Raw genomic sequence first — 11017 nt, forward strand, 5'->3', positions numbered from 1 at the left:
CATCACCTGCAAAGAGATGTAAAAAGAACAGCACAACCAATGGATATAGTATAAGAGATGCAATAAAGTAGCACCTTGATAGTATTATTTAATTACTATTACTATTATTTAATCTGAAAAAAAGTTGACGAATGTAAAGAATATGAAGAAATTAGTCTTGCCTTCAAATTAAAAACAAAAAAAATCTTGACCTACACTTTAAGTACAGGTTTGCTTTTTTATTCAATTAACACACAATTTAAAACTTAAAGATTGAACATAGCAGTACTTCGTGCTGTAAACATGGCTTCAATGAAGACAATTCTTTATTTCTTTTACTTGAGCTTTTATTTTGAAGTACCGAGTGTTGTTTATGTCGCCCATCCACCGGAAGCTGTGTGACTCGTGCCGCTGCAGCGTCGCGCTTTCCTGTTTACGAGCGGGAAGAGCGAACGGAGCTGCACCGTGCAGACCTCAGGGGCTCAGAACCGCATGAACGTTTGTTTTTAACCGTCTATTAGAGCTCCAGGCTACATGTTTTAATGAACCGTTGCACACTGTGGGGAGTTGTAGATAGGTTTTAGGTTGAGCACTTAGAAATAAAAGGTGTATTTTGGAACGGAGCGGGACAGATGGAGGATCCTCCTGCAGATTCTAGCGGCGGTGCAGCAGCGACGGCAGCCGCCGCGGAGGACCAGGGCCCCGCGGCACAGGTGGCGGACATGCGCTGGTCGAGCGCGGGTCTTCCGCTCCGGCTTCTGGAGTGGAAAGTAAAGCCGGGGACTCTGGTTAACGTGGACTCGGTTCTCGCGTTATGTGCTCCCGTAGCCCAGGATAAGGAGACGGGGGCTGCCGTTAGGCTGGCGGAGAAGAAGGTGAAATCAGACCGTTCTGGAGTAGTGAAGGAGTTATGCTGTCAACCCGGACAAATCATTCCTCCCGGGTGAGTCAATGATTCCACAGGCTAATTTTAGCTCATGTTAGCTGAGCTGCATGGAACGGCTTCAGGCAGCTTGTCAGTTACACCTACCGATAACACGGCTTTTAGCTAAAGGCTAATGATGCTAGCAGTTTTACCCTGGCTTCCACTGTCAAGGTAAAGCGTCTTCTGAGCGGACCCTTCAAAGTAAAAGCTACACATATCAGTACAAATGTATCCCCTTTCTAATAGGCGTTTAGATTACCTTTTAAAAGATAAAAAGATTTGATTAGAGCGTACTATATGTAAATAATCTACTTTTGGGCTCGTTCTAACTTGAATTGATGTTAAAAGAATTTAGATAATTTTATTTTGAAAACCAAATCCCATGTAGCGAGATCTCGCGTTGTTTGGGCTCTACTTAAAGCGTGCAGCAACTGAGCAGGTTGACAAGTGGGAGATAAGTTTATGTCCAAGCGGTTGGACTCAGGCAGGACACTTCCCGCCATTTAAGTGTGTTTTATTTTATACGAAATCAGTTAGAATCTTATCAAGCAAAGAAAGGAGAGGAAAATGAATACGAGAAAGATTTGTGGAGGGAAGGCTACAGCTATGGGCCAAGATAAGCAGTTAAAGCAGTTAGAGCTGCAGCTAACGGTTATTTTTGTAATCGATTTATAGATTAATTATAAAAAAATTTTGGATCAATGGATTAATAATCGGATAGAAAAAAGTTCCTTGAAGAATAAACACAGGATTATATATGTTCTGTTTATATATATATATATATATATATATATATATATATATATATATATATATATATATATATATATATATATATATATATACATTATTTCTCCTTATAGTAGGTCCCTCTTTCAGCTGATGGACTGTTATGCTCCAGTTGAAGGTTAAATTAGTTTCAGTCATCAATTAATCATGATTATTTCAGCTCTACTATCCATCATCTTATGATAAAAGATCCAAGTTAGACCAAATGCTGCTGAGAAGTGGGGAGCTTAATATCAAGCTGTTAAAGGTTCAAATTCACAATCAGGAGAAAAAAAGAACCTGAACAAGCTGCTGAAGTTTGAGAAGCTGGCAGCTTGTGCAAAAAACGTGCATTTAATGGAACCAGTGAGACAAAGCAGTTTCTTTATTTTAATTTAAACTCTTTTTAAATGTAATTTATATGCTTGTAAAGATTCTCAGTGACCCAGGTCATAGTTATTCCAAAAAAGTAAAAAAAAAAAAACTTTGTTTCCAAGTTTGGATATGTTTTGCTTCCCATCCAGGCAGCTTTTTAATTCAAAAATCAAAAAGCTTCCTGGATTAACTTATTTGGAACATAGAATGTGTAATCATTTCAAAACAAACCTTCACGCCAACTATTTTACTGATGACCAATGTCAAATATAGTGCAGTTAAATATTCATCTGTGCTTTGGAGACATTGGTATAATTGCCTCCTGAAGGAGTAGGCACCTTCACTGTTGTACTTTTAGTCTTTTTTTGTTCTTAGTGTATCTGTTTTCTTTTAATGTATATTGGACCTTGAGTCTGTAATAAAATCAATCTATTGAGCATGGAGGTGAAGGTATGATGGTCTGGGCTCCCAGAGGAAATGATTGTAATCAGAGTTTTTGAAAGTAATACATTTCATATTTTATTATGAAACGAAAATAAGAAAAATAAATTAATTGGATTTGGTAAGGAAAAATACCAAATATTTTTTATTTATTTATTTCCATTTATAAAACTCTTTGCTTCCAATAATAATGGAGCAAGAGTCCTTCCGTAGTTTTTATGTGACCAGGATTGTTTTCAGCAGCCATGTTTCTGGATCCTTAATGCAGATTTATTGCTGAATCGCCATCGCTAACTGGTTAGCTTTTATTGTCCATTAAGACCTGAGGAAAGAAAGCCCTCTAATAAATCAAGCTTTAAACGATCTGTAGATATGGCTGCTGTTTGATGACTGAACGACTTTATTGTTTTAAGTGATTTCTTCTTGTGTCCTCAGAGGCGTCATCGTCAGAATGGAAGAATGCAGCCATCCCATCGTCATGAAGGGTTTGTGCGCCGAGTGCGGCCAGGATCTAACTCAGTAAGCCTCTCCTTGTTCTGCCGGTTCACTGCTGTATCCTAAAGCGTGTTCAGCTGCTTCTGCAGACCCAACACAAAACTCAGGCTGGGGAGATGAAGCAGCTGCTGCAGAATGATGCCTTAGCAGTATCTGCTCCTTCTCATTGCAGACTGATTTAAAATCCCCTCATTTCGGTGTTTTACTGTGAATTTTTCCCATGTGTCACTGTTAAAAATTAAAGCCTTTGGGACTCGGTAACAAAACGTTTTTCTCTTTAAGAATGACTGATTCCATGGATACATTTCTTGATACGAGTCTGAAATGTTTCAGTTAAAATATAAAAACAAAGGAGTAATAAGATAAAACAGGCAATAGGATTATAAATTAGAATGTTTAAAGTCTAACTCACCCCAAAACCCACTCTTTTTTTTGCATTTGAGATGTATAAAATGGAGCCTTTTCATATTTTAAATATATTTTCATGTTCAAATTGGTTTTATTTTAATTTTCCTTTACACTGACCATAATCATCTCAATTTCTTACAACAACAGGGTTTCCGGGGGTCATTAAAAATCATTAAGTCCTTAAATTATAGTTTTTTTTTAAATTAAGGCCTTAATTGGCAATAAAATTCATTAAATAAAACAGTTATTCTGCTTGTAGAAAACAAACAGTTGTTGTTGATACAATTTCAAAAAGTAGTGTAGCATAATATGGCTAACTGCCCGAGCTAAAAGAGGCTAACCTGTTAGCTACTGAGCACAGCTAGCTACAGCAATATACAATGGTCTAACAGTTACTTTGTTCACCAGAAACAGATTTTTTTTATTGATCAGGTAAAACTTCATCGGTCATTAGACACGCTAATGGACGCTGTGTTATTATTGTTGTCTTGGGAACCACTATGTTTTACATCATGTGGCGACATTTAGCCAATCATTTAGTGTAACGTCACTGGCAATTGAAGGACCCAAGCAGATCTGGTACCTATAGCAATACATGTTTGAGCCCTTGCGACGCACCGCTGCCAGTTCTGTTAGCTCTACGCCTGCTGAAGACACAGACGTCCATCCCCGTGAACACGAGGATGGAACTCAATGGGAAAAGAAATTATTCTTATTTCAACCGTTTAATATATTAGCTGCGATATATAAATCGAGATGCTATGACCGAAAAAATTCGATTGACAGATGACCGTTGCTATATGATTGGCTGAATTTAGGTGCTCAGGCTGACGTATAACTAACTGGGCTGAATAAAATAACGGAAAAGAAACACAGATTTTAAGACAGGATATTTTTTTTAGAAATAGAAATTTAAACTTAAAAAAGTGTCCTGCATACGCAATAGAGGACGCAATGACATCACAGGCCAGCGTACTCTGTGTTTACGGAAGTAAACACGGATGGTAGTGCCGGAGCACATCTAGCGATCTTTCCCAACCTTAAAAATTAAATCTTTTCAAGATGGTTAAGCATAAATACTGCTCTCCCCATCATCCTCCGCCATGGTTGCTGTTATTCTTCCCACTTCTGCGTAGCAAGACGCAGAGTAGGGACCTTAGTTGAGTGTTAATAGCGTTCAGGTCGGATGAAGGGGCCGTTCAGACACAGGTCCCATTTGAAAAGATCAGATTGAATCGTTTTCAGGACCACATAGCCAAGTGGCCTGGGTCACATGAAAAAAAATTGGATGTCGGTTGTTCAGACTTCCATGAAAAGATCAGACACAGGATGCATATGAGCAAAAATATTGGATTTTGGTCACTTCAGGCTGCTGTGTGAATATGGCTTAAGGTTCAGACGTATCTGCATCGTGTAACACTGCAAAACATTTTAGTAAGTTAATCTTTTCTAGAAATCACAATATTTTCTCTTAATTTGATTAATGGAAAACATTTGTCAGTGGATTAAAAGATGATTTGTTGACAATAAAGAAATTAATAAGATAAAATAACAACCTTATCATCTTATTTTAATAATAATATCATTGATATCATCTCATCTTAAGGGCCTGCCTATACTAAGGCCAATTACACATTTTTCCAGGAAAATTGCACCTATTTTCTATCAGTTTCTGCAGCTTTCTACCCCAACATCGATCTGTTTTATTTACTAATGGGCAGCAAAACGCTCTGAGAGATTTGATGGAAAATGGCGCCTGTGTCTCATCTAATCTGCATTGGTCCTTCCCACCAGAGTCACATTCCAATAGCTGAGGAGTCACAGATTAGTGGACCAGGTTCCAGATCCGGAATTACCTGCTCGCTAATCTGGACCCAACCTGGTTTAAAAGATTTATAAATTACAGCATGTTGTCCGGCGACAGTGTCTAATTTCACTTGCACAGCTTCTCCTGTTAATATGGTAAAGCCATCTGGAGCGTCAGGCACCAGGCGACACGTGATACAAATTATCCAATGAGCTGCTGTCAGTCTGGGTTGCTGCTGCTGCTACTTTTAGACACAGCAGGATAACCTCCTCCTCCTGTTCCTCTTCGATGGGAAAGAAGGAGAAGAAGATGAGAAAAAGAGAGCAGGGAAAGTGTGGACTGCTGGAAGAACTGTGGTGAACTGGTGAAAGAAAAGTGAAATGGTGCTCAAAGATGACCCTGCACATTTAGAGTATGTTTGGCTCAACCTGCTGCTGTGAAGCAGGATTCTCCACCATGAACAGAATCAAAAATAAATATGGATCCAGGCTCAAAATGAGCTCCTTGATGTGTGCTTTAGAATGGCTTTGTCTCCATTCAAACCCAGGTTTAAAGCCTTGCAGGGCAGCATAAAGCCCACTGCCAACATTGAGACAGAAAAAAATGAAAGAAAAATAACAAACAGCCAGTTCAGGTGTTTTATAAAAATATGTGAATCAGTATATTGTCTATATACCAAACTGAACAATTGTTGTTCTCTACTTCAAAAAAACACTTAAGATTTTTTTTTTATATTCTTTTATTTAAAGATTCATTGTATAACATGGATGCATTAAAACCTGCTTTTTATTTCAGTGTTATATTCTGTTTAAAGTAACGCCTAAAAGTCAGATTATAATTAAGAGTTTCTGTGGACCTTTACTGGCTGATGATCTTCTTTATTCGGACCCCGCTGATTTTTTTTTTATTTGTTACCCTTAGAATAGATCAAAAATCTGATTTAGGACCAGATATGAATGAGACTCAAATGGGGACTTAAAAAAAAGAAATAAATAAAAACGGACATGTACAGATCTGAGTGTCCTGACTTGATTTAAACTGCCTGATCTGATCACTGGAACCTCCTTAAAAAGAAAGAAAATAAATGATCTGATTCGGGTCATATGTTCCTGCAGTGTGAACCGGGCCTTCGTCAGCTGGGAGTTTGGAGCCTCCAGTGACGACTTAAAGGGGCTCAGATATTTTTTTGTTGAAGTCATGTTGATGATTTTGTGCTGCTGGATCAACCTGCAGAAAAATAAAAAATCTAAACTTTACAGGAAATGAGTTAATGAATTCTGAGTTGGTGGATCTGTTCAGTCAGGACGTTCAAGGACCCGAGCGATGCAAACAGCCAGAACTCCTACTCCTTTTCTTTCCCTTTCAGGCTCCAGGGGACGAACGGCAACCAGCAGAGTCCCATCTCCACAGCAACCGTCTCCATGGTGCACAGCGTCCCTGAGCTGATGGTCAGCTCCGAGGTGAGTCACACCACAGCTGTAGAACGGCGGTTCGGCCCGTTTGGCTCCCAGGTTCATCATGCAGCGAAGGAGTAAAGGAAACGCAGGCTTTGTTTCCAAGTCTGAAGACGTTTCGCTTCCAATCCAGGAAGCTTTTTCAATTCAGAATGTCAGGAATAGCGCAGAGTTCAAGGTTTTATACAGTAACCCAACAAAGCCTTGTTTTTGTTTTGAAAACATGCAAATTGAAACAGACGAAGGCGCCACCCCCTTGGGATGGGGGTCATTTGCCTTTTTTTTGTTAGCCTGCAATGCCCCATACCCGTCTAAAGGCCGATTTATGCTTCTGACGCAGAGCTTCTGCAACCGTCAAATCTGTCTTAAAAAAAAATCCTGACTACGCGTCGGATGGTTGCAAACCCGCGCAGACCTCAAGCGGAAGTGCGCAGACAAAAAGCAGCTGTGATTGGTCCTTGGTATGCCTTTCCAGCTGTCTGTGTGGTCGTCCTTCTCTGTTCGGTGTCGGGGCGCGTCATTTTTAAAAAACAGAGGACCAACTATAACGGACAGCTACGACAAAAGGTTAATCAGCCTTTTTGGCAACTCCATTAACAGAACCTATTCCTCCTCGATTTCTCGCAACTCTAGATCGATCTCTGTGACCTTGATATCTTGCAGACGCCCCATTGTTGTTTTAGAAAATAAACACTCCCACCGGCGCCGCCGATGTTCTCTTGACCATCCGAGTTCTCGAATAGGCTTTGGCAGGAAACCGCTTTGCATCCCTAGAAATTCCAGACCGATGGTGCAGGAGCATACCAGCAAAACTGGTTGGCGACCAGACCCAAGTATAATCCGCCCTATTGTGTCTGAAAGGTTGGTCGTTAAATGGGACCTTTCAGACACTTGAACGGGTATGGGGCATTGCCGGCTAACAAAAAAAAAGCCACACGACCCCCATCTGAAGGGGGTGGAGCCCTTCGTCTGATTCAATTTGCATGTTTTCAAAACAAAAACAAGGCTTTGTTAGGCTACTGTATAAAACCACGAACTCAATACTATTCCTGACATTTTGAATTGAGAAAGCTTCCTGGATGGTAAGCGAAACGTCTTCAAACTTGGAAGAAAAGTCAAGTAGATTGTTTTTACTTTTCTTCTTTTGGAATGACTACGACCTGGATGACTGAGAATCTTCACCAGTGAAACGCAGGCTGCTCAGAGGAAAGCGGCCATGTTTGTTCTGAGGTTTGACGTTTCTCTCTCTCTCTCTCCAAAGCAAGCCAAGCAGCTGGCCCAGGAGGACCAGCAGAGGCTGCACCGGAACAAGAAGCTGGTCCTCATGGTGGATCTGGACCAGACCCTGATCCACACCACTGAGCAGCACTGCCAGCGCATGTCCAATAAGGTGCCGTCCCCGTCTCGCATTGGAATCCTGCGCCGTCTCTCCCCCTTAGGTTTAATTTTTTTGTTTGTCCTCCTTCAGGGTATTTTCCACTTCCAGCTCGGTCGGGGAGAACCTATGCTGCACACGCGGCTGAGGCCGCACTGCAAGGAATTCCTGGAGAAAATCGCCAAACTCTACGAGCTGCACGTCTTTACGTTCGGGAGCCGCCTGTATGCGCACACCATCGCCGGTAATGGTTCCCTTCCTAAAGCTGGAGCTTCGCAGCTCTGCCCGCTCTCTAAAAGCTCGTCCACATTTTGTCACGTCACAGCATCAAGGTCTTTAACTGAACCTCCATAGAGCTTCCTTTACCTTTAAAGGCCTAAACGAGGAGGAAATGTCAGCATGTCTGTATTTTAATAGTTTATCTGTAAAAGCGTAGATGTTTATCCAAGGCCTCAGTAGTCTTTTAAAACATAGTGCATAAAATAGATTTTTTTTCCTCCCACATATTAAAATAATCACTGCTTATTAACCAACTTTATGGTGGCAGTATGATGCTGTGGTAGTCTGATGTTCAGGTAATCTATGCAGAGCTATGATGGGAAGATGAACAAAGCCCAGATTAATCAGGTTCCAGGGTGTCCGCAGGCCATAGAAATCATTATTATTATTTTTTTTTTAATTAAGGCCTTATTTGGCATTAAAATTCATTAAATATGATTATAATTATGTTTAAAATGCTTTCTTTAGAAAAGAAAAAGTTTATAAAAACAATTTCGTCAGACATATTATATCATGATATGTTTGTGCCGAACTGATTCCGGTTGATCGTAAAGCTGTTTGTTCGGAAAAGCAGCTTGAGGCGGAGAAAAGCTAGAGAATTTCAAATTTCAACAAAACTGTCTGGAAAACTAGGAATTCGGGATATGGCTGCGGCCTTTCGATGGGTACTTGATGGCATCAAAATGTTTTTAAGATCATTAAAAGAGTATTAAAAAGCATTAAATTAGAGTTCAGATTTTTTCCTGGGATTAAATCTATGCCGTTTCTGCAGGGAGCTGGTTGCCCTGGTTTTTTTTTATCAGGGTGACACAGTAAAAGGGGCAAGTTATTTTGAATAAATGTTAAATATATAGTAATTGATTGATTACTTTATTCAATAGACACATTATTGTGTCATGTTTGTTTCCACAGAGCCGACTGGTATCTTAGCGCACCGAGAGAGGGATGTGAAAACTTTATTTCTCATAAGTGGCTGGAATACTCTGACACTTTAAAAAACATCTCACTTGCACTGCTGAACCTGGGTTTTTTTAAGAATTCTCATTGAGTCATTAAAGGCAACCTTAAAGTCGTAGGGACAGGGCCGTTCCAACAATTATATTACTATTTCTCTTTTTTTTTAAATGTATAATCCCGATAAATACTCATTGAAGTACTTGAAGGCGTGACAAAATGTGAAAACAATCAACAGGAATAGATGAGTGTTCCTCCTGGTGCTTTGGAGGTCCTCATCTTGTACTTCCCACTTGTGTCCATCAGGGGGGGCTGTCTGCTCACGCTCTAACATCCCAGCTGAGGTTCGGATGCTCTGCCTTGCTTCACTCCTGGGGAGGAGAAAAGTTTCCAATGTTCATTTCCTGCTGATTTTTCTTTTTTGTTTCTTCTTTTGAATGATTTATTCTTTAGTAACGTTTCAAGGCCCTTTATAGGGGTTTAGACGTATGCATTTATTTAGCATCCTGTTGGTATTCATGCTGCTGTCCTTCAGTCATAGTGGTATAAATGATAAGAGCAGCCGGCTCTGCTCTGCCTCCATGTGATGAATGTTTAATGCAGGTTGAATTGGATTTTGCAGCTGACCTCATAGCGCAGAGTTCAGCTCGTCTCAAGGCAGTTCTTAGCAGCACACATGTGGCTAAAGCAGCTCTGGGGATCAGCCCGTTTATTTTTTTTTGTTGGGGGGGTTAAAGCTGCATATTTCATTTATAAAAACAGTAAAAGCAGTTTGACTCCATTAAAAAAATGATGAGGGATTAATTTAGTTTTAAGATAAGAGGAGGGATAGTGTTATACTGTGGAAATTTATCTCTAATGTTCGTCTTTTCTTCTTCCTCCTTAGGCTTCTTGGATCCGGAAAAGAAACTTTTCTCCCACAGGATCCTTTCTAGAGATGAATGCATAGATCCGTTCTCCAAGACGGGGAATCTTAGGTGGGAAACCAACTCGACATTGAGGATATTCTGTCTCACTTTCAAACTGATGTCAGAAACTTGAGCAACACCGATTCATGCAGCCTTTCAGGATTAAAGGAGCAGATACATTTTAAATCAGATGTTTACAAAGACTTAATAACAAGCACATAACTTTATTTTATTTCTCTGACATTAAATCAGACTAAAGTTTGTTAATTTGTCTTCATGTACGGTAAATGTTTCTCATGTTTATTTGAACCATAAAAGCTTTTATCTTTTTTACTTTTTTAAATAACCCTTCACTCCTGCGTGCGAAATGCTCTGCATTATTTTAATGTCCTAAAAATGCTGAAACACAAACCAAAAAAAAATTTGAGGTTTGGAGATTTCTTGGTTTAATATTTGGAAACTGAGAGAAAGGTGAGGAAACCTTAATCTGAGGTGAATGGATTTAATGTGTTGCCCTAATTTAAAGTGGCAATAAGTGATAATGTAATGTTAGAGTAAACCAACACTAAGGAACTTTTTAACTTCATCAAATATTTTCATAACTTAAAACTAGTTGAATGACACCTCGGTACACGCCAAAGGGGGTCTGTATCGCTTTCACCAGCACTCAGCACTAACTTTGAGGAGGGTGAATTAACCGTGCCACACAGAACAACTACAATTGTCCCCTGCTTTACGGCATACGTCACTGGTTGAACTGTCTTTTATTTCAGTGGTGAACTTTGAGTTCAGTTTTGAACTTTCTTTGATATCAGAGGTGAACTTTCTTTGAATTCAGTGGGGACCTTT

At 39.8% G+C, this 11017-nt stretch overlaps 1 protein-coding gene across 1 annotated transcript in view; it reads left to right on the forward strand.

Annotated features, from left to right (window-relative positions):
• Positions 1 to 387: 387 nt before the first annotated feature.
• Positions 388 to 11017, forward strand: part of ctdp1 (CTD phosphatase subunit 1) — a 94145-nt gene continuing 83515 nt past the window's right edge. The window contains exons 1-6 of the mRNA XM_015385443.1: positions 388 to 922; positions 2924 to 3007; positions 6565 to 6658; positions 7914 to 8042; positions 8121 to 8271; positions 10147 to 10237. Of these exons, the coding sequence (XP_015240929.1) occupies positions 612 to 922; positions 2924 to 3007; positions 6565 to 6658; positions 7914 to 8042; positions 8121 to 8271; positions 10147 to 10237 (860 nt within the window). The 5' untranslated portion in view covers positions 388 to 611. The remainder of the gene's footprint in view (positions 923 to 2923; positions 3008 to 6564; positions 6659 to 7913; positions 8043 to 8120; positions 8272 to 10146; positions 10238 to 11017) is intronic.

This window comes from Cyprinodon variegatus, unplaced genomic scaffold (genome assembly GCF_000732505.1).
Source record: "Cyprinodon variegatus isolate N-32 unplaced genomic scaffold, C_variegatus-1.0 Scaffold339, whole genome shotgun sequence".
Lineage (NCBI taxonomy): Eukaryota > Metazoa > Chordata > Actinopteri > Cyprinodontiformes > Cyprinodontidae > Cyprinodon > Cyprinodon variegatus.